Source organism: Callospermophilus lateralis, unplaced genomic scaffold, assembly GCF_048772815.1.
Source record: "Callospermophilus lateralis isolate mCalLat2 unplaced genomic scaffold, mCalLat2.hap1 Scaffold_52, whole genome shotgun sequence".
NCBI lineage: Eukaryota > Metazoa > Chordata > Mammalia > Rodentia > Sciuridae > Callospermophilus > Callospermophilus lateralis.
In genome coordinates this window covers 5,002,287-5,018,144 of record NW_027514454.1, presented here as the reverse complement: position 1 = coordinate 5,018,144, position 15,858 = coordinate 5,002,287, and the positions used below count along the sequence as shown (strand labels likewise).

The following is a 15,858-nucleotide window of genomic DNA, read 5'->3' as shown; positions in this document are numbered from 1 at the left end:
CCCTCCCTCTGTCCTGTGTACTGCTGAGTTCTGACTATCAGGACTGAGCCTGGCCACAGGAGGTACTTCATAAGTAGTTACTGAATGGGTAAAAAGAATGGTTCTTTGGGGAATGTGGTTTTCATACAGGTGTGACATTCAGGTAGACACAGGCAATGAGGAGTGGATATGTGAACTCCAGAAGGGTTAATGGGGACACCAACTCACAGAGAGAGAGAGAGGGTCAGAAAGCAACCCCAGGCCTTTGAGCCAAGATCACCTCACTGTTTCCGTCTCGGTTGCTGATCCTGCCAATGACCGTTTTGAAATCTGTAGCATCCATTCAACTTCACTCCCATCCTCCAACTGAGCGTCCTTTGTCCTCAAAGACCATCTACTCAGTGGATTTTTGCAAAAACACTACTTGTCTGAAGTAATTTTGGGAACTCCTGTTTTAGAATTGCCAACAGTCTGCAGCACATTAAAAATGTAAAATATTAATAACCACTGTTCACTCTGCAAGTGTGCCAAGCACTATGCTGTGTTTTTTATAACTTAATTTGGTTGAATCCACTATAACCCTATAAATTGGTAGAATGTCCCCCTCAGGTTTGCAGTTGAGGAAGGGGGATTTGGAAATGTAGAACCCTCTGAATGTGCCGGATCTAAGGTCCAGTCCAGGCCTGGCAGCCCCAGAGATTGCATGCTTGGCTTCTTTGCAGCATTCTCCATGGGAAGAGAAAAGGGAGAAATCTTCCTTGCTCTGAATGTGGACATGACTGTGGGAACAGCCAGGAGGGCAGGACAGAATTCCAGTTGTGCCATTTCGTTGGTGTATGAGCTCAAGCTAGTGATTTCTCAACGCCCGACACGTACTGGGAACTTAAATTTTACTCCTTTCCTCTTAAGAGATATAACTCCCTGCTGTCCCCATATTGGGGACTGAACTCAGGGGCATCTACCACTGAGCTATATCACAGTATTTTTTTAATAAGGTGCTAAGGCTGGCTTTGAACTTGCAATCCTCCTGCCTCAGCCTTCTGCAGTGATCACAGCTACCTACCATGCCCAACTGAGATATAACGGACTCTTGATTTGTTCAGGGTTGATTGTCTAGTTTGGTGGACTATTGAGCCCTTCTTTTGCTCATCTTTTCTATTCTTATTATATTTTGGGATATTTTATAATTTGTGACCATTTTCATGGTGAAGCTAGGCAAGGGGAGAGATTAGAGGTTGAACTGCCTGGGAGAGGAAGTAGAAAAGTGAGGCAGGAAGTGATTGGTTGGTTCTAAACATTTCTTCATCACTGTTTGAAGCCTGCAACCTTGAACAGACATCTGGGTCTCAATCTCCTCATCTGTAAAATGAGAAAACATCACAGAGTTGTTCTGAATATCACACTGTGCTCATGAAAGGTTCTTGGGGAACATGGGGTCATATATGATCACAAGGTTCATGATCATTTCCTTCCCTACAAACTGAGAGTCTGTTCTTCCTTCTTAGAAGACCTAAAACAATGATTGTGGGCTGGGGCTGTAGCTCGGTGGTAGGACGCTTGCCTCACACTTGTGAGGCACTGGGTTCAATCCTCGGCACCACATAAAAATAAATAAATAAAAATAAAGATATGGTACCAAAAAATAAATAAAATAAAATAATTGTGCCCTATTTGTAACTTTCCAAAATTAAACCCACGCCTTTCTTTATTCTTCAACAGAACAGTTCTCGACCCACTCCCTATTTGATCTGTACCTGACATTTGGCTCACATAAAATGGCTATTTTCCCTATTCAATATGATAGCCACTATTAACATAAACCCATTTAAATTTGAAATAATTAAAATGAAATAAAAATTTAAAATCAGTTTCTTAGTCACATCAGCTTCATTTTAAATACTTGATAACCCCAGATAGCCAGTAGCTACCACTTTTGACACTGTTTACAGAGAACATTTCCATCTTTGCAGAAAGTTCTGTTGCACAACATTGTTGTTTTTCTTGAATTTTCCTGAATTCCATTTCCCCATACTTTCTCCTGATCCTATAGGTACCATAAAAGCAAGCTAGTTGTTTTGAGTTAATAACTCAATGCACTAAACTCAAGGACTAAATCTTAGAATGTTGAGAGTTGACAGGATGCTAGCTAGCCATCATCTATTCCAATCTCTTCACCTTATACCTGAGAAAATGTAAGCCCAAAGGGATGAGAACACTTGCACGCCTACCCAGCTCTACGTGGACCCCCTGCTATTATTTCACAGGGTAACTATGACGGAGACGGGCTTCCATTCCTCTTGCCATGTCTCAGAAGAAAAGGGGCCTGAGACAGAACTTGCAAGTTGCCTGCTGTGCCAGAGGCCGTTCTCCTCCTGCCTGGCGCAGTGCTGTTGGTAAGCTCTCACTGTGTTAGAACAAAGATATGCTGAATGTTCACCCCACCTCTGCGAGACCACAAGTGCCCTAGACAGAGTATTCAGTGACTTGGAATCTGAATAAATCCCCAGGCCCAGGCCAATACCCTGGGACTGACCTTACCTCCTCTTTTTCTCTTTTCACTTCAATCCTGAAATAGTTGCTCTTCAGGCAAATGTCTGGGGAATCTGGGATGGGGATTGTTGTCCCCCAGGATCACATGTAACATGATTGTAAGAAATGCCAGGTCTTCGTAAAGCGTAGGTTCCTGGTAGATGTTTAACTCTCTTCCCTCCAGATCCACCCCTTGCCCCATCTTCTCACCAGCTGGCCCTTTCCAAGATGACAAACCCAAGGCTTGCAGTTACAGTTGCCACCAATGCTACCATGTACTAGAACCCCAAACTACAGTTTCCTAAAATTCTTATCTCTTTGATTAATTGTCATTGAAAAACCATGATTGAATAAGCAGTAAGCTGATAGTTATAAAAGTGTGGGGGGTGTTTTAAAATTTGTCAAGACCCTTCGCATCAAATCAAAGGATCTGGTTGGTATAAAAGCTCATCTCAAGATAATAGGGTCCAACATTTGAAGCAGCAATCATGCTGGAAACGTCACTGTGTGTTGGCTCTGTCCCTTCAATACGTGTCTCAGTTGAGCAACTGTGGGGTTTGTTGTCAGGTGAAATGGATGTTGGGTCTTGCTGAGGAAGAGGTCAGCTAGCACTTGAGAGTGAACTACGGGGACAGGCAGAGCCGAGTCCAGGTGCATGTGGCTGGAAGCTATTCCATTTGAGGACCTCCTGAAGAAAAGGGCCTTGCAAGAGTTCGGTGAAAGTGAGAGGTCCTGAAGCCTACGGTCCTTAGGTCTCGACTTACCTCTAGGCCTGAGTGTGGCTCCTTTCCTTCTAATGTACAGAGAGCGTCTGGGTGAAGGTGAGCACAGGAGGCTCGGGAGGGGTGAGGTCTCAGCATCAGGCACTTTCCATCACCTCACCTTGTGTGGGAGCTAGGGGAGGAAGGGAGGGAAAGAGGGAGGGAGGGAAAAGAGAAAGAGAAAGAGAGAAAAATGCGAAGGTTGGGTGCTGGGGAACAGAGCATAAACAGCAGGGCAGGTGAGGTGAGCAACTTAGTTCAGATGTGGGTATAATGGTGCCCTGAAGGAAGGAAAAATCCTGTTCTTTTGAGAACTACTGTGCCAAGCACTATTCTGCTTACCACATATATGTATGAGCTCATTTATCTTCAGAGAAACCTACATGGCATTATTATTGTCCCTACCGTAGAGACGGAGACGGAGGTTAGGAAGAGTAAGGCACTGAGCCCCCAAACCGTGCCTTACTCTACCTGAGGCAGGGTCTGGAGGCACAGTGAATGCAACGCAAGACAAAAGGGACTTGAGACAAGGCGGTGGTGGGTCACTGTCACTGCTCTCAGGGGCTGCCCCTTCATGAGACTATGATTGCCGTTTGGGGAAGAACTCGGTGTAATTTGAGTGGACGGTGAGGAGAGAATCTGTAGACAAAGAACCTACCACCATTCAGGACCAGAATTCCAGGGGAACAAACCAGGCGCACCACTTGACGTCAGGGGAAGGTGCTCTGTTTCCAGTGTGAAATGCCAAATAGTCCAGGAATGATAAAGTCACCCTAGTTTTTCTTATGAACTCCTAGAAGTCATCTTTGTTGGTATAAATGAGGTCATTTAGCCTAATTAGTTCCAAGCTTAATTAGCAGTAATTATCCCAACATGGGAGTAATATCCGAGCAGGAAGTGCAGAGTCCTCGATTAGATAGATCTCTAATTGTTGTTACAATATTGTAATTAAAGCGTGTTTGCACACCTCTGCCGCAGCACGTGATCTGTTTCCTGTCTGATTAAACAGGGAGAACCAGCATCCTTAGAAGGGGCCAGAATGTGGATCTGACTCCCGTAACATGTTAACCCCATGAAAAGAGATTTGGACACCTGTCTCTGTGGTCAAGGTGAGGGACCACACTGAGCTGCGGGCGTGCAGAATATTCTTGGGCCAATAGGATTTGCTTTTGGTCTGCTCAACCCTCCTGCTCCACAGAGTATAAGCAGGAGAAGGTAAATATTTGGTTGGAAGGTCACTTTGTCAGTTTCTGTACTTTTGAGGATGGATTCAGACAACTCAGGGAAGGCTGTAAAAAGAATAATAGCTATCATTTATTGAGCATTTACTATGTGCCAGATGCTACGCTAAATGCTTTAAATGTCAAAACTCATTAAAACTTCAGCGACACTTCTGAGATAACTTGTTAAACTCCGCATCTTACAACTCTTCTTCCTAGAGGGAAGGGGTCGCTTCCTCTGGCTGAGTCTGGGTGATCCTTCAGCTCTTGCATTCATATCACTCTCTGGAGGCCACCTCTGAGCACCAGACCTGGTTAGTTCCCCTCCAGAGTTCCTTGTGACTTTTTTCTCACACTCTATCAGAGTCTAATTGTCCATCTCCCCCATCAAACTCTAATCTAACCTCTGCCTCTGCCACTGCTCTCGGCCCAGTGCCCAGCACCTAGTGAAGTGCCAGCAGCATTCAGGAACTGACCAAAAAGAGCCAAACGAACTGTCACCCAGCTCATCAGTCACCCAGAGATTCAAACCAGGTCTGTGGGGTTCTCTACTCCATGTTTTCCATGACATCCTGCTTCCTTTCTTTATGTTAGAAAAATCAAAGGTAAAGTTTCTAGGTAATACAAACATAATAATGCTCATTTGGGGAAAGAAGAGAGGAATAGACACTTTCTTCCCATTTCAAAAATGCTGTTTCACAATTTTGCAATAGATTCTCTTAACCACTCATTAATATTTATCTGCTTAACGTTCCAACCTTATGTTACAATTTAGAGATTTTTGCCCATAGTCTAATAATTGGTAATTGAATTTAATAACCCTAAGAGAATTGGAATAAACCAGATAGAATTTATGTGCATTTACACATCACTGGATTCTGCAAATTCTTTAAATGTACCTAACACTCTCAGAGTCTGTATTTCAGCAATTACCAGCTACGGTTTTGGCAAACCTCAAGAATGTTCACTTATTATGAACACAAAATTTGGGTGAATATTTGTGTCAAATTAACTCTGCCAGATGTTTAAATGAAACAGTGCCCCCAATGCACTGTGCAGGACCAAGAGACCAGAGTGGAGCCTGTGCCTTTTAAACTTGGAGAATCATTGCTATTAATCTTGGTCACTGCTGAAACATTCCGGGAAGTGAGAAACTCAACAAGAATTTTTGCTTACTTTATGAAAACATATTTATTTACTTACTTATTTATTTTTATTATGACACAAGTTCTCACTCCATAGCCCATGCTGGTCCTAAACTCTTTTTTAAAAAAAATTTTAATGAATTTAATTTTTTACACAAATGGAGCACAACTTTCCATTTCTTTGGTTGTACATGAGGTAGAGTCCCACCATTCCTGGAATCACACCCGTACATAGGGTACTAAGGTCTGTCTCATTGCACCATCTCCCCCACCCCCTTTTCTCCCTCCCCTGGCCCTAAACTCTGGGTCTTAAGGAACCCTCTGCCTGAGTTTCACAAGTACGAGGACTATATGTGTGCAAGTAGCGATACTTGCGCCAAGTATAAAATTATCACAAAAATCTAAAAATGAAAAAGCTCTCTTTCAACTTTCCCCCACACCCGGCTACTCCAGAGATGACCAGTTTTGCACACTCTATGTGTATACATTCTTAAAGGTCTTATCCTTAACAGAACACCATAGTACACAGTGATCACGGAGGTGAATCAGTTCACTTCCTCATCCAGGCAAAAACCAGAAGAATGAGAAATTCACTGCATAGAAAAGAACAAAGCTCCGTAAGTCTATCTTTCTGCCAAAACTATTATGAAACATCTTGATGATATACTGGGATTTAAAATATGGAACTAATGAATGAGAAGTGCTGCTTGACTCATGACAATAGTGACATCATCAAGTATGACTCCTGGATCTTCCTGGTTTTCTCTTTTGACTAATTCTTGAGATGAGGTTTCTATGCTGCTGTTTCTCTCAATAACTGAGGTGCTAGGCCATGGTCACTGTTAGCGATTTCACCTACTGCTGATCTCTTGTCACTGCAGGAACAAGGTGAGAAAGTGAAGAGAATTCATGCAGATCTATCGCTGTCAGAAGAGACATGTCTATTTATATGAAGGGCATCTCGGTCATGTCATTTGTGTGGACGGGGCTGGTGAATCTGGTGGAGGGCTATCTTAGTGCAAGAACCTCCACACAACTTCCAATAGTTATCACACTAAGATTTGGGATTGTTTTTGGCTTTTGAATAACCAGAAATAACTATGATAGTAAAATAATTAGATTTACATTTGGGCAAGTAATAGTTGACTGGGTTAATATTACAGCAGTATAAGCATCATGATATCCAAAGAGCACACTAGTCAAGGTCATCTTTAGCGTATTATAGTTTCAATTTAGAATTTATTGAGCCCTGCACATGCTAGGCTTTGTAGAAAACTTGGTGGCCTGTGAACTGATAGTCTTATTTATCATCTCATTTTATTTATCAAAGATGTGTCTGTATTCCCTGTGGCTTTTCTTTTTTTACCATGGGCTCGCGTTGGACTGAGATAGATTGATTTTTGTTGTTGTTGTTGTTTTTAGTAAAGACTATGGAAGGCTCTCATGACTGAGTAGAACATGATTCTCTTCTGGAAAGTATCTTTGGCAAACCAAAGGACTAAAGCAGTGGAATGTTCTGTAACCATCCTCTAATACCACAATAAATTGTATCTTTATTTAAAATATTGTGTTCCAGGGTCTGGGGCTGGGGCTCAGTGGCAGAGCACTTGCCTGACATGTGTGAGGCACTGGGTTTGATTCTCAGCACCACATATAAAATAAAATAAAAAATAAAGGTCCATCAACAACTACAAATATATGTATATTACAAAAAACATGATGTTCCATAGTGTCCATACGGTGCTTATATTTCATCTCCAAATTTTTTTGGCTTAAAAAATATAAACCTTAGAGCTAAAACCAAATGGGTTTTCCTTCTGTTTCTCTTGACCTTTATTTTTCCATTGGTAATGACCTCCAAGGTCCCTTTTGGTCTGTGGTGTCCTCATAGTCTACCATATGAGCTTTGGAGCGTGCTTCCAGGTTTTCCTATGAATGCTCTGTGTGTGCGCGTGTGTAAATGTCTTCTTCAACGTCTTCATAATATCAAGCTGAATGAACGTGGCTATGATCAATACAAAAAATCAAGACCTTATGTCTGTAAGGACAAACTCCAAATAGTTTTAATATATAAGTTAATTGATGATTTCTTCTTTTACTCTGCTTGAATTTAGAGAACCTTCCCCTAATGCCTGGATAACAATTGGAACTCTCCCTGTCAAGCCGTACTCCCTGAGGTCTTGATCACTTTTCTTTGCCATCGCAGTATTTCTGAGGGCCGTTTCCCTCTTGCTGGCTGAGGACTGTCTGTGTCGCTTACTTCAGTTATTCCCCTCCACTCATAAATTCAGTGGGTACAGCTGCCTTGTAGGACAGGTCTCTGTGATACCCACCTGACTGGCTTTCCTCCCCTCCTAATCAAATACTTTGCCAACATTAGGCATTCAGAAATGGCTGCTGAGCTGAACTGCATTTCTGACAATTCCTACACACATCCTTCAGACCTTCTGGACTAACCCCAGACCTCACATTCCACAGTACTTTTGTGCACATGGTTTTTGTCATATTAACTCACATAGTTATCTGTTCTAGTTATTCCTTTTGAAATATAAGGGAAGGGTACCCAGACTGGAGTTAGATAACTTGGTTCCATCCCTGTTAGCTCGTTATTGAGTGGGAAGGACACTCAGCACTCACCCTCCCTATATTTCAGTTATCAAACTTTCAACCAAAAAGCTGGACGGAGGCATGAGATTGAACTGGATCAGATGGCACCCAGGGTCCTTTCTAGCCTTAGAATTCTGACTTTGTGCTATCAGTTTCCTAACAAGATCATAAACCCCTCAACAGCAGAGGGTCTTCTTTTTCCCACTATTTGGAGTAGAAGCCGTCTTGACATTGGTGGTGCTTAATAAACTAGAAAATGACTGTCGTTCCACCCCTTCTAGCAAGACAGCTAAACTGACTGTCTGTCTTGCCACCTGTGTCCTGAAGGGGCTCTCAGATCCACCCTGGAAATGCTCTCCTGCGCGTGGGCATTGGCAATGGAGACTGAGGAGCTGTGTCAGTCGTGCATAGGGCACACCTAGCAGCTGTCTCTTCCTGAGTACGTGTGTGTATGGTCTGTGCGGCTTTCCTCAGTAAGATCATTTCCTTGCAAGTAATGAGAGCTGTGTGTGACATGGTTTAAATCCTGTCCCTGAGACGGAGAGCTCACGAGAGCTGCACTCACAGGAATGCTAAATCTGGCAAATATTAACTGGGAACCAAAGTAGCAGTCAGGAGACAGCAGTCTGCCCACCTTCCTGAACCTACCACTTTTAGGGTCTTTTCTGATTTTTCTTTTTCGTGGCTTGAGCATGGTGTTTATTTCTCCATTTTCATTTATTCTTTCTTATCTCCAGAACACAAAAGACATGGTGTTTCCTCCAATCATCCCTACCTGGAAAGCCCAACGTCTCATTCATTTCAGGGCCCTAGTCCTTGTTATTTATTTATTGGTACTGGGGGTTGAACTCAGGGGCACTCTGCCTCTGAGTCACATCCCCAGCCCTATTTTGCATTTTATTTAGAGACAGGGTCTCACTGAGTTGCTTAGTGCCGTGCCATAGCTGAGGCTGGCTTTGAACCCCCGATCCTCCTGTCTCAACCTCCTGAGCAGCTGGGATTATAGGCGCTCGGCTGGCTTCTTCTCTTTTTTTAATATTTATTTTTTAGCTTTAGGTGGACACAATATCTTTATTTTATTTTTATGCCGTGCTGAGGATAGAACCCAGTGCCTCGTGTCTTGCGTGTGAGGCAAGTGACCCACCACTGGGCCCCAACCCCAGCCCTGGCTTCCCTTCTGCCTAAGTAGTGCCCGTACATTAGTTCATCCCTCCTGCCCCAAGTCATGGGCCTGAGCAATGGAAGGACCCTGGGATCTTCCGGGAGACTCCAGGGACAGACTCTTACGCTCGCAGGCATCTGTGGATAGAATAGATGGCTGTGAGAGCAGCGCAGACTGTTCCTGTGTACGGGACAGGCTTGCCTCAGCAAAAAGGGGTGTGGGATGTGCTTCTGTGTGTCAGGGAAGGGAGCGACATGTTAGATGGAAGAAAACCAAATCCCATCTGAATGTATGTAAAGAAAACACTCTAACTAAAGGGGAGGAGTTGTGGTTTAGGTCAAAACCACAAAGGAAGGGAAGGATGTGACCACTTTCCTCTTTGTGGGTAAAAGATTCTCCTCTGGCTCACTCAGGGGCTCTGTGAGACAGAGTCTTCCTAAAGGAAGTCCATCACTCCTGCCATCCACAAAAGCACCACGCACAGTGGTTTAGGTTGATCGCAAAAGCACAAACATGCTATGAAGTACCTCCATTTCCAAACCTCTTGTCTCAAATGTGCTTCCTTATCTTGAATAGAAAAGGAAAAAAATTAAACTTCTGAGAAGTAAAAGGGAGGGAAAAGTCCTTTTTCCATAATCTCCACAATCTCCCTACTTTATTGTAATTTTTTGTTTTCAAGATGTCAATCCAATGAATGTTTTGCCTTGGCCAAGGAGATTAGCAGTTCTGGTTCCCTAATGCCATGTTTTACTGAGGGCCCACTGAGTGCTGGGCATTTCCATTGTATCATTTCTAAGGGAGAGGTCTTATTATACTCCTATTGTTATGGTGAGAAAACCTAAGTTTTTTTTAAAAAAAATTGCCTATAAGTTACACCATGTGACCTTTGAACCTTATACTCAAGTGTGTTTAAGGTAGCACCGGTGCTCTGACCTGCTTCTTTAAAACCTGATTTTAGAAGTGTTTCAGCCATTTTAGAAGTGTTTCAAGTCACAAACTTGAAATTCAGGTTTATATGACTAACTATCAAGATGACCCAGAGCAAATTACTTGACCCTTCTAAGGTTTATGTGGTGTGTCTGTCTGGCAGGACAGTTGTGTAGGTAACTTTGAGAAAGACCTTCATACTGGCTTTTTATCAGAATTAAGTAAAGCAAAATGTATACAGGTGTAGCCTAGAACTGGCTTACGGTAGGCTCCCCTACAGTCAGTCAGGTTCTGGAACAAGCTGTGAAATCCTGGACTGGTTAAGGGAGCCCTCCATTTACTTAAATTGTCCTCCCTGATTCCTCACGTCCAGGCAAAGATGCATCAAGTTGTAACCAGCTGTTAACACTCAGAAGAGAGACACTATGAGAGACCGGGATCTTTAACAGTAACACAGAGCCAGGGTCAGTTGTAGAATTCCATTACTCTAAAGTTTGAAAGCAGAGTCGGGGTTGTCTGTTTATATTTGTTTTGTTTTGATTTTGGTTTATTTTTCTCTGGGGGCAGCAGGCAGGAGACGGGAGGGTAGGAGAAAGGAAGCCTTCCGAGGGGCCCAGCCACTCTGTGCACAGGGATCTGCAGAGGGTGAGATGTTCAGTGTGGAGTCAGCTGTAGACTCCAGGCCTCAGCTGCTTTTGGTCAGAACTGTTTTCCTCCTGTGGTGATGTTGCATGGATTTTAGACCATTTTCAGTTGCCTGGGTCTGTTTTTCATTGCAGTTTTGTCGGGATTTTACATCTAGGTTGAATTTGAAAGCCTTTTCTTTATCTCTTCTCTATTCAATGTGAACTTCTGATTTTAGATTTTTTTTCCAGTTTATTTAAGATACAGCATTTGTGTATTTCCCTAATTACAAAAGTAATGACTGTTCATGGTGGAGAATCACAAACAAAAGGATAAAGGAAGATCCAGTCATTCACCAACAGCCTCCAGAGCCCGATCCACATTTCATCGCATTTTCTTCCATCTCTTCTCTATGCTTATATGTTTCTCTCCACATAAGCCCTATGTGCATGTGTGCTTTGCAAAACTGGGGTTGAATAATGTACATGTTTTGTATCCTGATTTTCCACATAACTTTTTCATGATCAATTTTTTTTTGCATGTGACAAAATACTGTTTGTTGAAATATTTATGTCTGTATAGTATTTCATCATCTGAACGTACCAAGTGTTAATGTACCATCCCCATTCTGCCAGATGTTTAGATGCCCCTTTGCATAAATTTCCTTTTGCCTTATAAGCTATTCCTTGAAAAGGAATTATTGGAGCAATTAGGACAAAATATGAACTTTTAATTTAATACTTGAAAAGATTTGTTCCTGATTATTTTAATACTTACAAGCCTGGGTATAGCCTTATTAAAGTCTAATTATTAAAGTTATACCATGTGACCTTGAACCTTAGAATCTAATGTCAGGGCTGGGGATGTGGCTTAAGTGGTAAAGCGCTCACCTGGCATGCACGGGGCGCTGGGTTCGATCCTCTGCACCACATAAAAGTAAATAAAGATGTTGTGTCCACCGAAAACTAAAAAATACATATTAAAAACTCTCTCTCTCTCTCTCTCTCTCTCTCTCTCTCTCTCTCTCTCTTTTAAAAAAAAGTCTAATGCCAAACTGTTTTCCAGAAATGTGACTCTAGTACAGGAGATGGCACAGTATATAATAAAACACGAGGACCAAATCTGTCCTGTGGCTTGTTTTTGGACAGCCCATGAGCTCAGAATGTTTTTACATGTTTAAATGCTTAGGACAAAACCAAAAGAAAAATAATATTTCATTACACATGCAAATTAAGTGAAATTCACATTTAAGTGCCCATAAAGAATTTTTGGATCAATACCATTATCATTCATTTACACACTGTCTGCGGCTGCTTTCACCCTACAGTGTAAGGGCTGTGTAGTATCAACATATACTGTATGGTCTGGAAACCCCTAAATATGCACTATCTGCCTGCTACAAAAATACTTTACAACTGGTTACAGTGGCACACACTTGTAATCCCAGCAGCTCGGGAGGCTGAGGCAGGAGGATCAGAGGTCTAAGCCAGCCTCAGAAACTTAGTGAGGCCCTAAGTAACTTAGTGAGACCTTGTCTCTAAAAAGAATATAAAATGGGCTGGGATATGGTTCAGTGGTTAAACAACCCTGGGTTCAAGCCCTGGTACTAAAAAAAAAAAACCAGGGAACTTTCCAGAACGCTCGGTGAGAGGCGGAGGAGCGGCGGCTGCCCGGGCTGCACACAGTTACGCGCTCCTTCCCACTCCCTCACAGCGGCCCCAGCCCGCTCACTGGCTGTAGAAAATGGTGAAAGAAACCACTTACTATGATGTTTTGGGGGTCAAACCCAATGCCACCCAGGAAGAATTAAAAAAGGCTTACAGAAAACTGGCCTTGAAGTACCACCCTGATAAGAATCCAAATGAAGGAGAAAAGTTTAAACAGATTTCTCAAGCTTATGAAGTTCTCTCTGATGCCAAGAAAAGGGAATTATATGACAAAGGAGGAGAACAGGCAATTAAGGAGGGTGGAGCAGGTGGTGGTTTTGGCTCCCCCATGGACATCTTTGATATGTTTTTTGGAGGAGGAGGAAGGATGCAGAGAGAAAGGAGAGGAAAAAACGTTGTGCACCAGCTCTCAGTAACATTAGAAGACTTATATAATGGTGCAACAAGAAAACTGGCTCTGCAGAAGAATGTGATTTGTGACAAATGTGAAGGCCGAGGTGGTAAGAAAGGAGCAGTAGAGTGCTGTCCCAACTGCGGAGGTACTGGAATGCAAATAAGAATTCATCAGATAGGACCTGGAATGGTTCAGCAAATTCAGTCTGTGTGCATGGAGTGCCAGGGCCATGGGGAACAGATCAGTCCTAAAGATAGATGTAAAAGCTGCAATGGAAGGAAGATAGTTCGAGAGAAGAAGATTCTGGAAGTTCATATTGACAAAGGCATGAAAGATGGACAGAAGATAACATTCCATGGTGAAGGAGACCAAGAGCCAGGACTGGAACCAGGAGATATTATCATTGTGTTAGATCAGAAGGACCATGCTGTTTTTACTCGACGAGGAGAAGACCTTTTCATGTGTATGGACATACAGCTGGTGGAAGCATTATGTGGCTTCCAGAAGCCAATATCTACTCTTGATAATCGAACCATAGTCATCACCTCTCATCCAGGTCAGATTGTCAAGCATGGAGATATAAAGTGTGTGCTAAATGAAGGTATGCCAATTTATCGTAGACCATATGAAAAGGGTCGCCTAATCATCGAGTTTAAGGTAAACTTTCCTGAAAATGGCTTTCTGTCTCCTGACAAACTCTCTTTGCTGGAAAAACTCCTACCCGAGAGGAAGGAAGTGGAAGAGACTGATGAAATGGATCAGGTAGAACTGGTGGACTTTGATCCAAATCAGGAAAGACGGCACCATTATAATGGAGAAGCATATGAGGATGATGAACATCATCCCAGAGGTGGTGTTCAGTGTCAAACCTCTTAATGGGGCCAGTGAATAACACTCACTGCAGGCATTTTATATGCAGTAGTGAATGAGTGAAGGACTATAATCATAATATGCTCACTACTTGCTATTGTTTTTGTTTTAATATTCAATTATAGTAGTGTTTTAAAAGTTAAATGAAGAATAAACGCAAATATAAAAGCTCTGACTTTGCCCTGTATGTATGATGACTTCAGTGTGCAAGAAGTTGTTTAATACCTGTAAAAACTACTTTTAAAGTTCCCCTAGCATCTGTTAGGCCATACCTTGTAGTTGATTTCAGCTGTGTATGTGGATAAACTTAGACTGAAATACTAGGTATATGTGTTGATTTCAGTGTATGACCCTTCATTGTTAAGCTATAAAATTAAAACTCTGTATTTAACTTGCAATCAGAAAAAGAAAACTTAATTTGTAGAGGAGTGTTGGTCTGTCTAGTTATTTGTATTAAGTGGGACTCTTGTGATGACTCTGCATTCTATTGCCTCAACTTACTTGAAGGTGACATAATGTATAATTTTGCTTCTGATATCAGTGAAAGAAATGATACCTTTCAAAAGATGGGGTTTATCATTATATGCTGCTTCTTAAGGGCTTGCACTTGTAGAATTGCATTCCCTTCTATTGTGCCATCTTTTAAAATATATATATATATATATATATATATATATATATATATATATATATATATATACACATATATACAAAACTGTGTTGACCAGTCCTGGTTACATTTTTCCCTTCTCTTTGGACCATGGTAAGCCCTGGTAGTGAAATCCAGACCTATACATGGAAAAGTAGTTTGCATGTATAATATAGGAAGGTGTTCCTTAGGTATGTTACAGGCTTAAACCATTTGACTTATGCTCCAAAGTAACTGTAATTTGATGTTGGTAGTCTAGCAAATATGATGAATAGCTTTAACTGTATGTTTAAAAGTCATCATATGTTCACATGCTTAAATCTGGATATCAGAATTTAAGCAATTCTTGAAATGTATGAATGTCTCCTTAATATACTGATTACAAAGCAAAAAAAAAAAACAAAAAAAACCCAATTTTACTGATTCTTGCTTTAGTGTGCAATCCTACAAGCTGCTATGAAAGTGTTCCTTTGACACATACATCAACACTGAGCATTGGAATTCTCTTTTTCGTTAATTTAAGCGAGTCAACAAATATTTATCAAGTATTTTCCATGTGCCAAGTCCTCATGGAAAATACAAATTATGTGTAGTTCTTTGATGACTAGTTATAAGTTTTTTCCATAAGTTCAAGAGAATTTTTTTTTATTAATACTGTGTGTGTGTAAGAGAGAGAGAGGAGAAAGAGAGAGAGCAAAAGAAAGGAAAAATTGTTAAGTTTCAACTAAGGCATTTATATCTTTCATATCTCTTTGTATGAGCTCTTCATATACTAAAAATGTTAATTTGTTTTCAGTTACATTTGGAATATTTTAGTTTCCACTACGTTGTCTGACTTTCATGATCATTTTATAAACAGAATTTTACATTTGTATGGAAAATCAAATCTATTCATTATTTTTCCTTTGATTTCATTCTCAGAATCTTTCCCTGTCCCCAACTTTAGATAAATATTCACCTATATTTTCTTCTGTTTCTCCTGATTCATTTTTTAATAGTTATCTCTTTAATCACTCTGGATTTTTTTTATTGTATGGCATGAAATGAGGATCATAAATTTTCTCCCTAAAGTAGAAGAATCACTCCAATATTATTTGTTAAGTAATCCTTCCTTTCTCCATTTACTTGTGATCATCACCTTTTCTAAACGTATGTATCCTGGGATGTGTTCTTGGCCCACATTCCAGTGATCTTCAGGGGTGTGTGTGTGTGCACGTGCGCGCTCTCATTGCTGATTCCCTGTGATGTCCACCTTTATTAGGTCCTCACAGGATACAGACCCTGGCTGGATTTCTGTTTTTTCAGTTCCTTTTTCCCATGTGTT

General features: G+C 41.4%; 1 protein-coding gene across 1 annotated transcript; it reads left to right on the top strand.

The window, feature by feature from the left end:
- The first annotated feature begins 12,589 nt into the window (after positions 1–12,589).
- LOC143390232 (dnaJ homolog subfamily A member 1) lies at positions 12,590–14,057 on the top strand. Its single transcript, XM_076842740.2, has one exon. The coding sequence runs from the start codon at positions 12,698–12,700 to the stop codon at positions 13,889–13,891; it is 1,194 nt and encodes a 397-aa protein (XP_076698855.1). The 5' UTR covers positions 12,590–12,697; the 3' UTR covers positions 13,892–14,057.
- Positions 14,058–15,858: the final 1,801 nt, after the last annotated feature.